The sequence below is a fragment of the Oxyura jamaicensis genome, chromosome 9, assembly GCF_011077185.1.
Source record: "Oxyura jamaicensis isolate SHBP4307 breed ruddy duck chromosome 9, BPBGC_Ojam_1.0, whole genome shotgun sequence".
Lineage (NCBI taxonomy): Eukaryota > Metazoa > Chordata > Aves > Anseriformes > Anatidae > Oxyura > Oxyura jamaicensis.
This window is the reverse complement of record NC_048901.1, coordinates 21,196,990-21,217,758: the sequence shown is the minus strand read 5'-3', so window position 1 is coordinate 21,217,758 and position 20,769 is coordinate 21,196,990. Positions and strand designations below refer to the sequence as shown.

Here is a 20,769-nt window from a genome sequence, read left to right as displayed (position 1 = left end):
GGCTGTAAAGCCAGCTGAACGATATAAAGCTGTTCTACAACAAGACAAATGTATGCTCCATGTGTTATAAGCAGTTCAAGCTGCTTCCTGTGATGAAAAACATGGACTGTACGGTAGACGTGGTGTAGCTAAGTACAATAGATCCCATGATACAGTTGTTTAAAGGAATATTAGAGTGATGAAAGAAGTGATGGAATTCCTCGCTTTAGGAGGCTCAGAGGCTGGAATGGAGAGAAAAGGTTTAAGTGTGCAGGCTGGGTAAATATTCCTCGTCCTTGAAGGCTGCAGCAGAGGCTTTACACGTGAATATCCTGGCCTGGAAGGGGACAGCAGTGGGGACAGCACTGGGCAGCACTCCTCATCCACAGACCTCGGAGGAGGCTGGTGTCACCGCCACCTTTTCGTAGGCACAGTCTGCAGCAGGTTGGGACCAAACCCCCTTCATTTCAGTCCATTTCTGCCCTTTTTGCCCTATTTTGTCCCCCTCAGAGCACAGTGAGGCATCCAAATGCATGATTCATGTAACACCAATGCAAGAAAAATAAAAATAATAAATGATAAATTTTTTAAAACACTTTATTGAAATACTAATTGCTGCTCTCAAATGTTTGCTCCCAAATTATCACAGCTGCCAATATTCCATCATTAATGTACAAGCCTGATTATCTTTCCAACAAAATGCAGAGAAGTGCTGCCTTTAAACTTGTTATCATGGCAAAACAGAACGCGATGATAATGCACCAGAACTTTGGTTTGCAGCTGTGAAATTCCCCGAAGTCTTGTGACTTGGTTACAACTTTGCAATAGACGATTACCTTCCTCCCTCCCGCAACCTCCCACATTTGTGTTTGGGAAACAAGGTATATGTCTCACAAAAGCAAGCTGCAAATCTGTTTAAATGAGTGAGAAATGGGGAGGGCAACAATCTGACAAAGTAGCAGGGCTAACATTTGCACCTCCAGTGCCAAATTATGCAATGCTTTTGTAGAGGAAAAAATGAAATTGAAGAACTGCAAATGTTAATCTCTGACTATATTTTCAATGGAGGTTAAGGATTCAAACCGATTTGTCAAGGTGAGTCCTAAAGTTTATGAACAGGAAAAAATATATATATTTAATTCGAGAAAATATATGTTTTAATTAGTTTCTGTGCCAAACATAAAATGAAAATTACTACTGATTTTGAGCAATCTTGATAAGCAAAAAAAAAAATTGTTTTTTAAAACATTTTTTTTTAATTTACGTTAAAGAAAATAAAACAATTTTTAAACAGCAAGCCTTAATTACCTGAGTTTTGCTAAAATATACATTAAAAAAGCATTTTTAAGGCCTTCTTACATAGGGATGACAATTCATTACAGTGCATTGCTATGAAGCTTAAATAACATCTTTCAACATTTTTGCTTGGGATTCTATATAAAAATATATATATTTAAATTGCAGGGGTTGTTATTTAATGGCAGTTTACCTGTACCTGAAAAAAAAAATAATAATAAAAAAAAATGTTTTTACAAATAGTTTCCCTTAAAATCCATGGCCAAGCATGGTCCTGCTTACACCTAAATTCTGCAACGCATTGAGCTCTGCTCCCGTGTTTTACAAATGAATAGCTATTGCCATCTACTGTTGGGAAAACTTCCATCAGCAGCAGGAGCCTGGACAGACCGCCGTCAGAGCACAGACAAAAAGCTCCCATGATTACCGTGGCTTGAGCTGAATCACAAAAAATGAAAGATTACTGAATGAAGGTTAATTTTAATACCGGTTCACTTTTAAGATACCCAAGCTACTCTCACGCCTCTGCAAGCTGAGAACTACAACTGCAGAAGGCAAAAGTCGCCCCCACCTTCCCAGTGGGTGCAAGGGCCAGGTACCACTGAGTTTTTGCTTGCAGACAGACCTGGTCTGACCCATCAAGCAGGTCAAAGCCACCCTGCACAGGGCCAAACCCAGATAATACCAACAGAGTTCTCTGAAGTGCCTCTGTTGTATGTACAGCATCGCATGGGATTGTTTTCTCCAAGCAGCTTTTGGATAAAACATCTCGCAGCTCTGCTATGCTAAGCTGAACGAGCAGCGTGAAGGAAAGCACAGAAATTCATTATGTGCTTAAACAACCTTTAGTCCCTCTTTTTAACACATGCAAAGATTAGATTGCATGACTTCACGTTGCCATTAGGTTTCTTAAACACGGCTGAGATGCATTCTTTTTGCCATTCTTTCTGCTGATAAATACCTTTAGATACGACACCCAACACCTTTTGAACGTGCCCCTTGTTGAGGCGAGCTCCCAGCAGCATTAGGGTAGGTTCTATTAATGTTTGCCAGACCTGTCAGAGGTTAAACAGCCTTTGAATTAAACCATTCTTTACTCTTCGATAATTATTATTTCTTCTTAAGACACTTTTTGTTGTCTCATAAGCAAGGTCAGCCTGAACTGTTGTGTTAGACTGAGTGCTGCAGTTCAATGTTAACTCCACTTGCACTGCTCGTCCTGGCATCCTTGTCCACTTTTGGAAATACTTAGCAGAGTTTTCAGTAATTGCAAAGAAACCCAGCTTTTCTGTTGTTTATTTGAAGATCGCAGCAAAGTATTTGGAGTTTGCACACAAAGACATAGCGGGATGTGAATCCACACCAATTTACTGAAGTTCACGTAGCTTCGCATATGAACCTCTTGAACAGATTTGGACCTTTCTTATTTTGGTTTGTTGTGTACTGGCAAATCACGTACATCCCAATCATGAATGTCCTTAAATTAACGCAAGAAAGCTAAAACACAAATTGGAAACAGCTTAGTGAAACCAGCGTGAGATGAAATACCGCTGCTTTCATACACAGTGAGCTCTTCGGAGCGGAAAAGTGTTGCTGTGATGCCAGGAGGGCACCGCTGCTGGGGGGTGGCTGCAGGCAGAGCCCAAGGGAGACCCAGGCTTGGAGCACAGCTCAGGACCCCCCACGTCACTGAGTGCCACGGGCAGAATAACCCACGCCCATGGGGGAGGTAAGCTCACCCGCCCAACGTCCCCAAATCTATCCGCTCCTGAAACACCCTCAGAAGAGGGCTCTTTGCACAAGTGCTGCAATGTCACACGTGCTGCCAACCCCCGGGGTCCCAGGGAGCAAGCCTCCTAAGGGCTTTAACCCACATGATGCTGTTTGTTTGTTTGTTATTAACATTCTCAACAGAAAGGAAAAAATTTCCCTCAGTCCCAAAGGGATAAAAAGCCAAAATTAAACAAAAAACCCTAAGGCATTTAGAAAAAGCATGCCACACTGGAAATATGGCCATGCAACGGGAATGCACTTTTTACTAGAGTGTGGTGAGGCCTTTTCTTAATGCTAGCACGACAGAAGTTGCTGTATCACCTTTGGCCAGAGCACTTTCCATGCACCCAAACCAGGTGTCATGCGACTGATCTCAAAGAGTGAAAACATCTGTCTTAATCAGATGTGAGCAAGGCGTCCTTCAAAGCTCCCCACCTAAACAATCCTTAGGGGAACTCCTGACTTCTTTGCGTTAATTTCCAGGCAGCTGACACTTGAAAATAAGTCAGCCAGGACACACAACCCCAGTTCCCAAGTCATCTGAATGGCAGCCTAGAGAACGAACCTCAGAAAGGTGCGCTGATAATTTCCCCGAGCACACGGACTGCTCCCAGATGCCATCACCTCTCTGTATTACTTTGTGCCACGCAGCTAGTGGTGATGAACTCCTCGGTGCACACAAGCTTCAAACCAGCAAATATACTTCAAACAACGCCCCAAAACAAGCGGGCGTATTAACAAGAGCACTCATGCTGCGCAGGGAAGAAAATCAGCTTAACGCCAAGAGACTGATGCAGACCTGCTTCCCAGGCTGACTCTCACCCGAGCTGCTTCTCCCCTTCCGCTTAGAGGAGAGCCAGCAGCTGCAATTCCTTTGATATGCAATGGCAGGTATCACTTGCAAATGGCTTTAAACTACTCTGGGAAAAAAAAAAATGGTGAGAATTTCTGTTACAATTCCTAAAAAGCTGCTGTCACCCCTTTCTGGGCTGTTTCGGTGATCATTAGGCACAGGAAGGAGGCTGCAGAACACCCTTCAGAAACAGCAGAATCAGCTACTTTTGTGCAAAGTCTTCCCTGCTACAATAAACAGACAGAAATAGACCAGGTTCTCCATTTCTAAACGTTTATTCTCTGGTACATGAATAAGCTGAACATACCTACTCTTTTTCATGCATACAGAAATTTGTAGTTTAAGCTTATCACCACTTTCAGAAGCAATATGAAAAAAACAAAACAAAATAAAACAACCCACGGTGAATGCCACAAGATACATTCCATGAAACAATGGTTTGTCCTGATACTTGCGTGGCAAGGAAAGCTTCATTTGAAAAAACAAGCATTAGGCACTTGAAGTACCTGGGCTTTGCAACGCTGATAAAGTATTTCATTCCAAGTGAAACCTGTTGCTCAGAAACAAGATCTGAAGCACTAAAAACGTGTTACTTTGAAACTAGAAGGCATGTTACCAAACCCTGGCACAGCCAGGTCAGGTTTGTTAAGAGCGGTTCAGTTCCCACTGCCAGGAGGGAGCTATGCAGCTTCAAGCAGATGATATGGGACTCTCGCATTTCCACTCGTTTGGGCAGCAAGTTTCTTTCAAACCCTTTTACAAAAATTAAGTACCCAAGTCCACAAATCCTCTGCGCAAAGAAAGAAGAAAAGACCACAAGATGGCACTGGTCAAACACACAGGAAGGCGTCGGAAGGGTGATAAAACATGAGCATCGAGCCGCGTTCGACCCAAGTTTCCAGGGCCATGTCTCTTCCTCGCTGAGGCGCGATCTGCGGCGAGCGGCGCATGCTTGGCTCCCATCACGCGTGACGTGCACGTGGGTTTGTATCTCTGACGAGTCTCCTGTAAGAGGTTGGTCCTGGCTGGAGAAAACCCTCCTCAGGCGGAGATTTCGGCCTTGGAGCTGCGCGCAGAGCCTGTCGGTCCGGGCGAGCACGGCGAGACCAGCTCTTCGCACCACGTAGCTCGGTGCGCGGCAGCTTCACGCGCTGCTGGGCAGCATCCTTGGCCTGGAGGGGAGGCGACTGCAGACAAGCCTGGACGCCTTCTCCTGCGGATCCGTCGTCACTCGCTTCTCCACACCTTCTCCAAATATTTGTCGCCAGCTGCCCGTCCTTGGACGCTCGCACGTTTCTCAAGCCCCTCAAGTCCACATCAAGTCCACGTCAAGTCCCCATCACCGCCAGGCCCTCCGTGACGAGATCAGCCGCACACCAAGCCTCCCGCTGCCCGTTTCCTAGTCAGGGATGGAGAGAGGGGACCCCGCGGTGCCACCTCTCTCTGTCCCCCGTCCCCTCAGGGCCCTGCCCGACCCTTGCCCGCCCGGGGGCCGCCTCAGAGCCCCCGTTGCTGTTGGAGCGTGGCCGGCTGTGCACCCCACGGCGGAGGGGTTGCAGGAAAGCCGCCACCGTTCCCTTTTTGTTCTGCTGGGGCCATCCCGGCGGCTGGGGGCTGGGGACCCCCCTGTCCTGCGCCCCCCGTGCCGCCTCCCGGGCTGACAGAGGCGAGCTCTTCGCGGCGGCAGGGGCAGGCGAGGCCGGCCGACCGCGGCCTGAGGGTGGGGGGCAGCGGGGGGGCTCGGCGGGGGGCCCCCGGCAGCCGGGGGCCCCAGAGCGGACGGGCGCGAGTCGAGCCCTCGCTGGCGTTTTTTTATTATTATTAATATTATTATTACTATTTCCTTTATTGGTCCATTTCGTTCCGATCGCAGACCACCCGCCCCGCTCCCTCCCAGCCTCCCTGCCCCTCCACACCCCCTCGCAGCTCCCGCCGCCCCCTCACAGCCTTTCCACCCCCGCCCCCCGTTCCCTTCCCTGGCGGCTCCCTTCGCCCGCTGAAAGCCAGCGACCAAAACAGCGGGCGAGCGCAGGGAGCGCAGCGGCCGCCATTAGGGTTAGATCCGCGGGGGCCTCCCACCCGCCACGCGGCCCGCCCGCAGCCCCCCGCGTGCGGCTTTTATAGCGCGGGCCGCCGCGCTCCCATTGGACGAGGCGGCACCCTCCTCCGCCGCCATTGGGCGAGAGGGGCCCAGGGGGCGGGGCGGGGAGAGCGGCGGGAGTTTGGAAGGCTCGGCTTAGCCGCCCGCCGGCTGCACCACGTGCTCCGCGGCGCGCGCTGGGCTGGGGTCTCCCCTCCGCTCCCTTCCCCTAATGGGGTCCGGGCTTGGGGCTTGGGGCTTGGGACCGGGACCTGGGGTCGGGGGGGTGGGAGCTGGGAGCTGGGGTCTAGGGGGCAGAGACCCGGTGGTTGGGGTGTTTAGGGTTTGGGGTTTAGTGGAGGGGCTGGGGTCGGGAGCTGGGGTGTAGAGGGAGAAACCTGGAGGCTGGGGTCTGGGGTTTGGGGTTTAGGGCTCGGAGTCGGTACCTGGTGGCTGGCTGCGGGGTCCAGGAGGTGGAGTCAGGGGCTGGGAAACGGGGTGGGAGCTGGGGTCTAGGGGCGGAGACCTGGGGGCTCGGGTTTGGGGTTTAGGATTAGGGGACTGGGGCTGGAGCTGGGCCCGGGGGCTGATATCTGGGCCTGTTAACCAGCCCAGGAGGTAGGTTTGGCGCTGTAAGAAAAAATGATTTCAAATGACACTTTGGTGTGAAATATTAACCCAAGGTGTGGCATTCTATTTACTTACATATACAGGTTTAAGTATATTGAAAGTGAATCGGGTTATTTTGCAAATAAAGATCTCAAAGTTTCTCACAGTCACACAAATGCCGTGATTTTTGGTGGTAGCGCTCTTTCTCAGTCAGCAACGAAGATTTTTGACCTGGGTCAAATAAAAACCCAAAAAGTGGCGGATGCAGCTCTTCTCCAGGTGTAAATTAGGCCTGCGTGCGGTGGTGGCAGTCTGTCCCCCAATTTGCTGCCTGAAGGAGAGAAGGAAAGGATGCTCTGTCAGCTGGCGCGCTACAAGAAGTTACCTGCCTTTGCCTGAAACCGTACCAGACTACGCAGGGCCTTTTCTCACGTGAAAAGCGTTATAAAGAAAGGCACCACAAACCCACAGCGCTGCCGTTAGGAACACAAACAACGTATTTATTTCCACAGCCCCACAGCCACGCCGAGGCTGCCTGTGGCAGAAGGGGCAGCGGGCAGCAGCATGGAGGGGCCATGCCCGTGGGGCCTGCCCTCGGCTGAGGGGCTCGGGGATGAGCGGGGAGCTCTGGGGGCACGGAGGGAGGAAGGAAGGTGCTGGACAGTGAGGGAATGGCCTCACGTTGCGCCAGGGGAGGCTCAGGTTGGAAATGAGGAGAAATGTCTCCTCAGAAAGAGCAGCCAGGCGTTGGGACGGGTTGCCCAGGGAGGTGGTGGTGTCACCGTCCCTGGGGGTGTTCAAGGGAAGGCTGGATGTGGTGCTTGGGGACATGGTTTAATGGTGACATTGGTGGTAGGGGGGTGGTCTTGGAGGGCTTTTCAACCCTGATGATTTGGGGACTCCGGGGTGGGAGGCCCCCGACTTGCAGTGAGGAGGGCACCATGAGAGGACCGCTGCAGAGGTGGTGTCCAAGCGGGGTTTCCGTAGTGTAGTGGTTATCACGTTCGCCTAACACGCGAAAGGTCCCCGGTTCGAAACCGGGCGGAAACACCGGCGGGAGGCTCGCCTTTTTATATCCCTCTTCTTTTCTTTCTGGTACCCTTTCTTTCTTGTTGTCGTGCTGGGAGGCTTCCGAGGTCCGCAGGCGCTGCTGAACCGGTGCTCCGAATTACTTTGAGTCGGAAGCACCAACGCGGAGGGACTTGAGAGATTTCAGTCCCCAGCGGGACTACATCCCCCAGCATGCACAGCTCCCTAGCACCCTAGATCCCAGCACTACCGCGCCGCGCTGCATCACGGGAGTTGTAGTCCGCGCCTCCCGGCCGTCCCAGCGGTCGTCCCACGGCCCGTCCCGTCCCGTTCCCCTCCGGGCGGTGCCCACCGAGTCCCCGCTCCCCCCGCGCCCTCACCCTCCCCTTCCCCGAGCCCCGGCGGTCCCGGGAGCACCGGAAGTGGCGTGCGGGAAGCGGCGGCGGCACAACATGGCGGCCTGAGGCGGAGGCGCCGCCGCTTCCTCCCGCTCGTCCCGCCGCAGGTCCGCGGGGCGCCGCCGCCGCCTCAGGGCCGGGCCCGGGGGGGTGCGGTCGAGGGCGGCTGGGGCGGGCCCGGCCCTGCCCTGAGGGGCCCGGCGGGGACCGGGGAAGGGCCGCGGAGGGGCCCGTCCCCGTGAGGCTGCGGCCCGGCCGCTCCCCGTGCCCCGAGGCGGCTCTGCCGCCGCCCCCCGTTGCCCCCGGGTGCGCCCCGGGTCCAGCCCCGGTGGCCGGGAGCTCCCCGCGGCCCCGAGGAGGGAACCGGGCCGCTGAGCCCCGTGAGGGAGGTCCCGGTGCGCAGCCGTCCGCGGGGGGGTTCAGCGCTGCGCTATTTGTCATTATGAACTTTGTTTTGAGGGAGGAGGGGGGAAAAAAAAAGTAAAACCCGGCGTGTGACTGGGTTGCTTCGCTCTCCCAGGACGGACCAGGCCGCAGCCCGCTGTCAGGATGCAGTACTCCCATCACTGCGAGCACCTGCTGGAGAGGCTGAACAAGCAGCGAGAAGCCGGCTTCCTTTGCGACTGCACCGTCGTTATCGGCGAGTTCCAGTTCAAGGCGCACAGAAATGTGCTCGCTTCCTTCAGCGAGTACTTCGGGGCGTTCTACAGAGACGCCTCGGACAACAACGTCGTTTTGGATCAGACTCAAGTGAAGGCTGATGGATTCCAGAAACTCCTGGAATTTATTTACACGGGAAACTTAAACCTTGACAGGTAACGCGTGCTATTCATGTGGGAAAGAAAATAGGGAAATAAGCTGTATTGAGGCAGTGCTGGGTTTTTTGTTCTTTGTAACACATTTGGGAGGAGCATAGTAGTGGATGTGATGCATACAAATCGTTGAAGATCGTCTGTTTGCATGCTCCAGGATAGCACCCGGCATACGAGTACCAAAGCAAAAATACGTTGTCAGATATTTTGCTGATAGTTTCAGTCTCTTGAGTCCTTCTGTCAGGATCAGGTAGGATTAAAAATCTTGTCTGGTTACTGGGAAAGGGAGGGATAACTCTATTCTTCCTGAAGTTAGATTGTAGGAGCCCTTTTTCCAGTCAACACACAGAAACTATACTTGTTTTCCCCCTCATGGAGGTGTTTTCGTGCATGTTGTGTTACTTTGTGCACAGTGAGGGTTCTTCGTAGTGCTGCTCTCAGGGAAAAGAAAGAGGTGTGGCTCACTCAGCGGTGACTACTCAGAAGCAGGTAGCCCAGAAGTGTAACTCCTGTTGCAATGTCTGGTGTCAAAAGCACCCAAAAATACCTTGTTGCTGCTGATGTCTGAAAACTCCGACTGGAGAATTTTAAAAGCCTGGGCGCAGGGCGTTGTTTCGATGTTGTTTCTGTCTTTAACTTAGCTGCAAGTTTTAACACCCATAGAGCACCTCGCACAGCTGTGCCTTAAAGTTGGTGCGTTAGGCTTTGCAAGTTGCTGGGTTCCTTCCGAGCAGCTGGGAGCTCTGAAAGTGGGCTCTGAACGTGCTGCTCTTACCCAGGGAGAGCTGCTTGTGTAGACACCTGGAGCTCTGCTGGCGTGTACCTGTGATGTATCCCTGCTGCAGCCCCCATCGTCTTCTGTGACAGCGGTGGCATGTGTGAACCCCGGAGGGTTTACCTAGCTCAGTGCTAGTGTCATACAAGCTACTGAGGCAGCTGTACGCATGGACAGAGAATAATTTTGGCTCGCTGCCTGTTGTCTGATTATTTAGTTAAGTTTGCTGTGAAATAGGCAGACAGAATGTTGTTGTTTGCCATTAATATTTAGGTAAACTGCCAGAAATCCGCAGGTTGTTACTCGTACTCCTTGCCACCATTTTTGGATGATTTTTTTTTAAATTGTCATGGTCTACGTTGCAGGGTCTGAAAAATAGTGTGTATTAGCTTAAATGAGGACTGCTTTGGTGCTGATGTAGTCTGCATGTAGCTCATAGAGAATAAAGACTGCGTGCAGGTATTTCTTCTAACAGTGTGACTTCTCTGTAGTTCTGCTGTCTGTATTAATGCAGCTGGTGCAGAACCAGTTACTGCTTTGTCCAGAATATCGTCACCTAAGTCTTGTTTCCTTGCAGCTGGAATGTCAAAGAAATTCACCAGGCTGCTGACTATCTCAAAGTAGAAGAAGTGGTGACTAAATGCAAAATAAAGATGGAAGACTTTGCTTTTATTGCTAACCCCTCTTCTACAGAGACATCTAGTATCACTGGAAACATTGAAATGAATCAGCAGACTTGCCTCCTGACTCTCCGAGATTACAACAATCGGGAGAAAGCAGACGCTCCTCCTGCAGAGTTGCTTCAACCCCAAGCAAAAAAATCAGCTTTAGAAAAGAAATCTGCTCAAACCAAAAAGCGAAAGAAGAATTTCAGCTCCCCCAAAAGCATACAGAGTAAATCAGTACAGTACCAGAACGATGTGGCTGAGAACGCATCAATTGAAATGTTTTTAGATGCAAATAAGCTGGCCACGCAGATAACAGAACAGGCTGCCCAAGGCAGCGATAACTCTGAACTCCAGTTGGCAGCTGTGGTGGAAAGCGAAACGCTGGCAGCGCAAGATATTTTAGTTCAGACTATTGCAGCAAAACAGAAACGGGGGAAGTCTCAGCAGAACTGTGCGCTGAAGGAGCACTGTATGTCCAATATAGCCAACGAAAAGAACACTTACCAGCTGGAAAGTTCAGGAGAGGAGCTTGACCAGAAGTACTCCAAAGCTAAACCCGTGTGCAACACGTGTGGAAAAGTCTTCTCGGAAGCCAGCAGCCTGCGCCGGCACATGAGGATACACAAAGGAGTGAAACCCTACGTGTGCCAGCTGTGTGGGAAGGCGTTCACGCAGTGCAACCAGCTGAAAACCCATGTAAGAACTCACACAGGTAAGCTGTTGGCTTTGTCTTGGGCTGTGGAGATCTGCGATAGCAGCACGCGAATACGGGACTAAAAAGATCTTTGTGTTCTGAGTTGTTCCTCTGGAAATTTTGTCTGCTCTCGGTACTGTGGGGATAGCGGCTGTATCCTGGTAGCGTAAAGTGTTCTGATGTTTTTTCAGTACAAAATCATAGTTTCAGTTTTAAATAGCTAGAAGGGGACTTTCCTTGTCAGAGCACCTTGATCTCTGGAAAGGTTCAGAAGGGCTGGCCGCCCTTTAACTCTGCAGAGACATTAACTGGAGTGCAGTGCCAGAAACCACCGCCAGTAGAGCATGAAAGGCTCGCGGTACTCCATACCTGAATTTCTATTGATTTTTATTTTTTTTAATGTGAAGTCCTAATACAGGCTTGGAAACAATGGTGGAAAAAGACAGAAATGCATTCTTGGTTCATGTAGGTAGCTTCTCACACGGGGACCTTCAAGCAAAGAGAGGGGAGGTGGCTAAATTACAGCGTCTGGGATTTTACGTAGTAAAATGTATGGCTGAAATGTGTGATGTTCTCTTCATTCAATAACTTCACTAGAAATTTGTGTTGTACCAGGAGCTACTTGAGAACACATCAAAGAACAATCATTTACGAACACTTTAACATGAAGACAACACATCCAACTTTAAAAGATTATGAACAGCAAGTTGCTGGAGCCTGGGAAGGCATTTGGGAGAAGCACAAGTCTTCTTTGTCTTTTCTTCCTTCCTTCCCTAGACAAGGAAGACTTGATACTGGATTAGTTCTGTCTGTGATTTGATCCAGTGTACCTGTTCTGCTCTCACTTTTGCTGCTGTACTTAACGCAGTGAGCTGCAGAGGGTCATTGTTTGCGTAGTTTTCTTCCTTTTGTGGCTGGCATTCCGAATTCTGACATTCCAAATTCTGAAGTAACAGCGAAAAAGACTTAAAAAATTGTTGCTTTTGCTCTTTTTCCCTTTGGAAAACTGTGAGCAGAGGTCAGCAGTGGAGCTCTCTCCAGGAAGCTGTGAAGATGCAGAAGAGGAATAGGATGCAAAGCCTGCAGTAGGAGGTTCTGAGGTACAGCTGCAGAACGCCATTCCCGTTCAGTGACCAAGGGAGAGGTTTACAAATACCATCAGCCACTGACTCACTGCAGATTCACACGCAAGGTGAAGCTCGTGAGCAGTACTCAGGGACAGTCTTCTGCTCCGAGCTGGCGGGTTAGCCTAGTGCTTTTATTTTTGAAGCTTTTAAGTACATGGTATGCTTAGGAATTGTCAAGCTCCTAGTTAGGCTGTGCACTGCCAGCAATACGCAGAGGTGCTCTCATGCTGTCATCTGAGACCGTGGCGTTGCACAGTCCATTGATGAGACTGTGGAGACCACGGAGAAACCACCAGCAGTCGCAGAGGTACCTGTAGCGTTCTGCAGCAAACACTAGTGAGAAGTTAGAGAGCACTGGAGACCTCTTCTTGTTTGAGAGGCAAGAAAGCAGGTGATTTACTGTCTGTTCATCTCAAATACTAAGAATTACGAATAAACATAACCAGCACAAAGTCTGAAAAAGCAGTAGTAGCTTTCTGAAAATAACGTGGGGGAAACGGCATTATTAAAAAATTTTATTTTCAAGTGGTAATATGTCAAAAAAGGCCTGTTGTGCGCTGTGCTGCTGGCACGTTCCACCTCAGCGGGCTGAACACCGGATGCTACGAGATGTTATTTGTAAGACCTGCTGGAACAGACGCTTGAGCCTTGGCCAGGTAACGGATCGGAAAGCTTGCTTACGTAAATCCAGAGAGTACAAGAGGTTTTGTTTTTACCAGGGGAGAAGCCATACAAATGTGAGCTGTGCGACAAAGGCTTTGCCCAGAAGTGCCAGTTAGTGTTCCACAGCCGCATGCACCACGGCGAAGAGAAGCCGTACAAGTGCGACGTGTGCAACCTGCAGTTCGCAACTTCAAGCAACCTGAAGATTCACGCCAGGTAGGGAGAAGTGAGATCCTGCAGATGTTTATCCACGTGTTTATTCCAGCAGAATAATTTTCTGTGCTGTGAGCAAGACTTACGCATTCACATAATTTGGTCATTTCTTACTCCTTTTGTCTCGGGTCCTGTCTCACACCACGAGAATAGAATGCATACATCTGTGTCCTCCCTCGTTAGGGAGGGAGCAATTTCTGAATGGTACAATATACGTACTGGCATCCTTATGGCAATGACAGGCATTTGTTTTAAACTCTTTGAAGTACCTGCAGGCAAAAGCGGTCCTTGACAGGAAGTGAAACAGAACCAGTCTCCCTGCGCACAGCAGCTGGCACGTTGTGTTTTTTGGCAGGAGTGCAAATCATGTTCCCTTGTTCAGAACCATCGTTTTATCTTTCAGTGCGCTGTAATGCAACACTTGCTGAGTTCTCACAGTGACTGTTACATGCACGGGGCCCATAGCTTAATTCAGCTGCCATGAAATCATTGGTGCGTGAATTCCCCAAGCTAACAGAAAATGAATTTTACCCGGTGAGAAACTGCTAGCTCAAGATCAACTCCCAGTTGATGAGGTTTTTTAGCTCACTGAACATTAGCACAAGGAGCCTTGGAGAAGGCAGAGGAGAGCTGAGGAAAGTCACCTAACTGTGGGTGCTGCTTCCCTTCCTGCCAGCAGATCACCGCTGTCTGTTCTTTCACAGGAAGCACAGCGGCGAGAAGCCCTACGTGTGCGACCGCTGTGGTCAGCGGTTTGCTCAGGCGAGCACACTCACCTACCACGTGCGTCGCCACACAGGGGAGAAGCCCTACGTGTGTGACACCTGTGGAAAAGCCTTTGCTGTCTCAAGTTCCCTCATCACCCATTCCCGAAAACATACAGGTAAGGGGAGACGGAGGAAATCTCTGCCCTGGGGTATCTGGGAGTGACCTCCTAGCTTCTTTTTCACATTTTTTCCCTTTGACTCCACTTTAGGGAGCTCTTTCTCCCATTGGATGTGACCTCTGTTTTAACTTGGTTTTTATGTGTATTATGGTTTATATATTGAAATAAACTCCTTGTGTCTCCTTTAGGAGAGAAGCCATATATCTGTGGCATTTGTGGAAAGAGTTTTATTTCCTCTGGAGAGCTCAATAAACATTTTCGGTCCCATACAGGTCAGTTCCCAGACAGGCTGCTTCCTGCACAATAAATAATATTCTACTTTTACCTTTTTGCCTTTAAAACGTACCACATTGTTCTCTACTTGAAAGTAGCAGAGTTTCTTAATTTATATATCTCTGTGTGAAAATAATTTAAAGAAAATATCAATGAATTTTTAACTGCTTTTTTCAGACTGATTTCTGTGTGTAACAGTGTAGGTGTTGATGTATGATCATGGCTTTACTTCAAACACAGAGGTTTTCTGCTTTGTTTTAATCTACTGTTCTGGAAACAGTTTTATTCTAAATACAGACAGACAAAATACCTTACAGTTACAAACTGTATTTTAAAATATAACTTTAAAATCCATTATTCTTCATCTGTAACTCCGTCTTCTTTCAATTTCAAGATTATACTAACTGCCAAACTCTTTTTTTTTCAGGTGAAAGACCATTTATCTGTGAAATGTGTGGAAATTCTTACACAGATATAAAAAATCTTAAGAAGCACAAAACGAAAGTTCACACAGGTGAGTTCCTTGTGCAAAGAGAGGTTAAGAAACTTCATCAACTGTTTTGTCTTCCTCCATGTCAAATAACTTCTGTTTTTGTTTTTTTTTTGCTCAAACTGGCGTAAATTTAGAAAAGTTTTATTTTAGAAAATATTCTAAATTTAGAAGGTTATTGGATGGTAGCTCTCCTTAGTGCTAAAAGCATCTGATGTAGAGGTACCCAAACCTTTTAAAGCCCAAAGGATATGCTTTAAAATAGATTCAGGACAAATTTTCAAGCAGTTTGCGTTGCTAGCAAACACATCTTGATCAACGGAGAATTGGATTGCTGCTGACAAGAATTTTTGGATGTGAATATTTACTTCATTGTCCGAATAAACTGTGAGAGCTTTCCACATTAAGGCATGCTATGAATTGTAGGTAACGTTTTCTTTCTTCTGAATCTGTTTTTGGAGTATGTCCGTACTGGGTAATAATTTGAATGAAGAAGGCATACTGGTTACAAGAATTACTTCTTGAAGGGCCCAATATTTTTAATGCAACAGCATAGTCAATGTTAATCCAGGTCTGAGCTGGATTAGCAATAACACGGTACCAGACAGCCAGCAAAATGTTCTCTGCTGCAAATACTGCCCTAAAAAGGCTTTTCAAATACATTCAAATCCTGCTCTGCATACCAGGTTTTTGGTTAGGAAGAACTTTGACATATTACTTGGTTATGGTACAAAACGCAGATGTTCAGAGAACGGAACCGGTCTCTTTCAACACTGGCTCCACGTACCTCATTATCTGTCCATCCTTAAGTGTGTTTGCCCTAATTCCCTTGTCTCTGTCGTATGTAAAAGGGAATGATCTGTGTCTGTGCATGCCTGGCCTGGCTAGGGAGAGGCTGAGAAAAGAGTCACATGCAGAGGCAGCTTTGAAGGTCAAAGTCTCGTGAAGCCCCGTTTAGGAAGGTGCTAATGCAGCCAGAAGGGGGTGGAAGCAAGTGTGCGGTGAGAGCAGCAGTGAGCAAGGAGAGGGCTGGGCAGTATATGGCTGTGGTTCTTAGGTTTTCAGGGGTGGAAAATCTCAAGGAAACCTTCATAATTGTATTTTCTCCAAAGCTCCTTTGTTCCCTATATTAAGGATTTGTTATCTTCTCTACCATGCCAAGTAGAGATCAAGTTAGAATTCATCATCTATTTGTCACGTCACAGGAAGCAGAGGATGTGATTCTTGGTTTTCACACTTTGTTTACAGCTTCTTTTGGCTTCACAGCACATCAAAGGTACTGACAGCACAACTGCCCAGGCACTCTTTGACACGCCACGTGCTTGTTTGGGCAGTCAGTTGAAAGGGAATTTGCAGAATTTGTGTAGGAGCTTTTGAACATTCCTTCAGTCTTTGTTTCCAAGAGAGATGGTGCCTGTAGAGAAAGTTATGAGGGACGGTACGAGACACACATGAGGATAGGTCATACGATGTATGACATGTCCTCAACAAGATAATCTGGTAGGGGATTTGAATGTCTTGGTAAGATCTAAATAATCATTCAAGCACTTTAATTTTTTACATTGGATTTGTTTGTTTTAATTCTTCCGTGTAAAGACAATTGTACTGTCTGTCCTTCTTGTTGAGTTGTGCTATCTGTAGCAAGATTTCTAATAGCAGTTAGTCCGTGTTTTCTGAGATCAGGTCTTGCTTGGTTCTTGCTAGCAGCAATTCTTGCATCATTTGCAAAATTTTCCCTTACATTAATTGCTGGGAAAATAAAATAAATGCTTGGAAAAACTTTTTTTTTTTCTTTTTTTCTTTTCCCAGGATCCGAAACTCCCCCTGATTCTAATACACTCGATAATTCTTTCAATGAACAAGAATCCATTCAGAGTCAGAAAAGTCCTTTATCAGAGTCCATAGATGTGAAGCCCTCTGAGATGTCTTTACCGCTTCCCCTTCCCATTGGGACTGAAGACCATCAGATGCTGCTTCCTGTGACGGGCAGTCAGTCTCCTTCATCAGAGACATTGCTAAGATCCGCTGTGACTGGATATTCAGAACCTCAGTTTATTTTCTTGCAGCAGTTATACTGACAGCGCAGAACAGAGCCACAAGGTAATCCAGCAGTGAACTTGCATACGTTTGGTAAAGATGAACATAATCAAGCAGTCACACTCTTTGAATTGGACTTGTTCTTTTTTTTTTTTTTTTCTCTGTGTAAAAATCCTTGTAAGGCATTTCCATTGTACAGTGCTGTCTTTCCTCTTTTTTTTTTTCCTTTGGTTGAATCGTGCTAATCTACAATCAAATTTCTATTTGTAATTAACACGGATTCCCAGGAGACAATTCCTTTTCAGCAACACCTGCCTTAAGAATTCTCTGTTAAGTATGTTAATGCATTTTTGGAGATCATCTTCTGTGTTCCTGCCGATCCGACGTGTGTCAGTGTCATCTGAGCACCGGAGCAGGTTGCAAGAGAGGCTGCGGAGTTTCCCTCCTGGAAGACCTTTACCAGCCGCCTGGGCAACCTGCTCTGGGTGTCCTGGCTTGGGCGTGGGGGTAGGACCAGAGGGCCTCCAGAGGTCCCCCCCACCTCAAACCATTCTGTGACTTGAGAACAGACATTTTAAGCCATATTTGATAGTTTAGGAAAATCAATCCAGAGTTCTAGAGGGAAAAATCATAATTTGACTGTGCTAACAAGCTTGTACATCTGCAGTCTGAGGTGGTACAGTGTACGTGATGGAAGGCAGGGCTCTGGCGAGGTCCTGTCAAAGAATTACTGCTGTCGGCCAGAAGCAGCCTGTCTTTGGTTCAGTCTGACCAGAGGGAAAGGGAGCCAGGTGTAATGTCCCTGACAAGGCAAGTAAGGGGAGCTGCTTTAGCATGGCAAGTCAGAGGGCTCTAACTGCATAGATACTGCTGCGTATTCATTCCAACGAGTCACTCTTTTTCTTTAAAGTGAATCTAGCATTGTTTTATCTTGTCCCAGATTTGTTTTTCGCATCTCTGAACCATCCTGGGTTTGGCACAAACAGCAGCGTTTGCTATAAAGAAGAGCTGGAACATGCACGTTGTAGATGAGACAAAAAGACACCTTGACTTAATTGTGACGTGTGAGCCATAGCTTCATAATTATCACTTCTGTGACAGTAGTACTTCTTGCTGTGCTAGACAGTAGGTACAAAAGAAGAAACAAACACTGCCCTTCACTGTGAAAACACTAAATGAATGCTACCTGAGGGGCCATTAAGAAGAATACAACAGCAGATTAATTTTTTTTCCAGGCATGGGTTTATTTAGAGTATGACTGATTTGTTTTAACTGAAGTACTTATGTATTGCTTTACCTCTCACGTTGCTTGCCCAGTGTAACTGCACACAACTGGTATCTAGCAAGACCCTTGTAAAGGTCTGTTTTACTACTAGCAATCTGAATTTTAAAAAAGCAACATTCATAGTGTCCCGGTAGGGTCGTTAGTTAAAGGCTACTTGACAGCAGGAGAACTTTGATGCTCCGTTTTGCCATTAGCATAACGTAAGCATTATCTAAGTAATCATCAAATAGTGAGAAACAGTCGTAATGCTGTACCAACGAGACGTTTAAAGATATTATTTGTTGGTTATTTACTTGGTGCTAGCATTTTATTCCCACTGCTGCCTTGTGTCTGGACACTAATAAATAGAAGGGCGTAGGAGATACCTCTTAACTAATTCTGTTCTACATGGCGTAATAATTAATCTGCACCTTAATTAAAAAGCCTTGTGAAAAATTTCTTGGAGGACTTCATTTAAGCATTCTGCAAATGGTCCCTTGACTCCTGAGCATGACTGTCATTTCCTTTTAATTTCCATGTTTGTGCTTGTGAGGTAATAGACCTTTCACTTCTTTGTGTTGATCTCTGTAGGTTGCATGTTTAAAACCGCTTCTTGTTCATGTTTTGGGTTTTAATCATGGCTAATGTGATAAAAATCTGCCACGGACAGCGTGGAGGTCCCCAGGAATGTTCTTAATGCAGGCATCTCTCGCTGACCACCAAAGCTAGTTACTAATCTATCTTCCTCGCCTTTATTTTCTTTGCTTATTCATCGCACAACATTTACGAACAGCTGACGTCCTTCATAATGCTGGCAAAGGACGATAGATGAAGTTCTCACCTTTTCCTGTTTGGCATTGCTCCCCCCCTCTTATTCAGGTTTCTGTTGTTGATGTAGTAGCTGAAGGATTCCTTAGCTAGCTGGCACTGACAAATGGCAAAGATCAGGATCTTGACCCTGTGTTAATAAAAGTGAGCCGGGTAGCTTGTCTTAAGGCTCCTCTTTACTTTCTCTTTCTGAAAATAGAGCAGAAGTCTTGGGATAAACATAATCATGAGTGCTGAAAAGAACAAAGATGTACAACTGATACATTTAATGTTTAACCAACTTGGGAAGATAAACTAATGATACTCTACTGTTTGCTGAAGAAAAGCATGTGAAGATTAATATATGCAGGATAAAGGACAGCAAGAGAGAAATAGTGCTAGAAAAAAAAACCAACACATTCCTACATAGAAAATGCATTCCATAATAATGTTTGTTTGGACTGTTTTTATATTTCTAAAATTATAGCTTAATACTGTATTCTTAGATTTTCAGACTTTTTTAAAGAACAGTACTTAGATTTATACAGGATTTGTTTAGATACTTAAAAACAGTAACACTTTCTTTATTAGTCATTTAGTTTCTTTATAGACAAGAAGATAATCATTATTTTTTACAAGACAACAATTTTAACCTTTCTTAGTAGAACACACAGGCTTGTAGTTTTGTCTTGGAGCAATAATTTAGTGACCTGCACTCTTCAGTCCTCATCTGAGAGTCTCGATTCTTATCCTCATCTCTCGTGAAGATATCTCAGCTGCTGAGGTATGATCTCTATTAACTGTATTCATTTACTAGAATATAGATTTTAAATATATATAGATATTAAATATATATATATTAAATTTGTAGGAATGTTCATGCTGAGAGCTGTAGGGCCTGAAGAAACAGGTCTGCGCTGTACCTTTTGCTGATAGATGCATGGAAATCAGCTGCACATTAAATCATAGGCTTAAGGATTCCAAGTTCTTTTTGGAGGTGCAAGGTTTATAACAGTATTGGTCATTTCTTTAAGGGATTAATAGAAGAAAGCATGGAATTGTTTTTTAGGGAGAATTCTCATTCTTGAAACTTACTTGCAAAATGAAAGAGGGTATGTTAATAATTCCATTAACAGTAATTTAGAGAGATTGACATGATTTATCTCAGCAACACCATTGTTTCAGTAGTTTCGGTCATTTTTGCACTAAAGTCGGTGCAAGTTTTGCCTGAATAGATTATCTGCATCTATAAAGTTTCTGAATTGGCTGTTTCAAAATATTTATTTTAGAATAACTCCTTGTATGGCACTTACTTCTGGATTTGTGTCTATATGTGGGCACAAAGCATGGCAACTTTCCTAAAATCATGTATTTCAATAAAATTTTTGAGTATGGACACGTCCCATGTCAAGGACTTCAGGGCTGTGATCTTGGAGAGGCTATCAATAAGCCTTGCAGAATTAAGATAAAGACTAATGATTGATTTTGGGTTAAATTATTTTTAAAGTATCTTTCATGTATATACATTTTTTTCCTCTGTTATTTGTATATAGCTCAACTCTCAATTTTATAATCACCTGGGAAGGGAAGGGAGTTGTACATATTCAGCCTGAAGTGTTTTATGTTAGACTTTAATAAACTTGTTTTGTATTTTTCCCTCACCTTGTGCGTGCTATTTATAACTGCAAAGGGAAACAACAAGAGGCGGAGGGAAGCAGTCTAACATAACCACCACTGAAGCACCCCGTCAGAAAGACGCAAGATTGCCCTTGGCACAGCACACTAACACAGCAAGGCTTAGTGCATTTTCAAAAACACCTGATTCTTCTGATAGAAAAAATTTTGAATCTGTTCAAAGCAAATTAAACAAGAACTTTATTCTAAATGCAATCTCGTGTGATCACTCTTAGGTTAGTATTCTCCCCATACTTGTTTTGAGGGGTGGGGGATTTGTTGTTCATTTTTTTTCCCCTGAGTGCAGGCCAGAACGGTAAATAAGGTTCTGTTCTCCTGCTCTGCACTCACTTTTTGGGTATTACATCT

The 20,769-nt window shown here is 46.4% G+C and overlaps 1 protein-coding gene and 1 non-coding gene across 2 annotated transcripts; both read left to right on the top strand.

Moving 5' to 3' along the window:
• The first annotated feature begins 7,567 nt into the window (after positions 1-7,567).
• On the top strand, positions 7,568-7,640 carry TRNAV-AAC. Its single transcript has one exon. It is a non-coding gene; the product is annotated as a tRNA-Val (tRNA).
• Positions 7,641-7,964: 324 nt separating this feature from the next.
• Positions 7,965-20,387, top strand: MYNN (myoneurin). The gene is made up of 8 exons (XM_035335073.1): positions 7,965-8,124; positions 8,538-8,832; positions 10,182-10,984; positions 12,813-12,972; positions 13,674-13,852; positions 14,044-14,127; positions 14,556-14,642; positions 16,428-20,387. Exons 2-8 carry the CDS (start codon positions 8,567-8,569, stop codon positions 16,694-16,696), a joined length of 1,848 nt encoding a protein of 615 aa, XP_035190964.1. The 5' UTR covers positions 7,965-8,124; positions 8,538-8,566; the 3' UTR covers positions 16,697-20,387.
• The last annotated feature ends 382 nt before the right edge of the window (positions 20,388-20,769 follow it).

What these genes read in the sequence shown, in the direction of transcription:
- MYNN (XM_035335073.1), top strand. Translation starts at nt 8,567, where the DNA reads ATGCAGTACTCCCATCACTGCGAGCACCTGCTGGAGAGGCTGAACAAG. An exon ending in CCATGTAAGAACTCACACAG is followed by an intron (nt 10,985 to 12,812) that starts GTAAGCTGTTGG and finishes TGTTTTTACCAG; the next exon opens with GGGAGAAGCCATACAAATGT. An exon ending in CCATTCCCGAAAACATACAG is followed by an intron (nt 13,853 to 14,043) that starts GTAAGGGGAGAC and finishes TGTCTCCTTTAG; the next exon opens with GAGAGAAGCCATATATCTGT.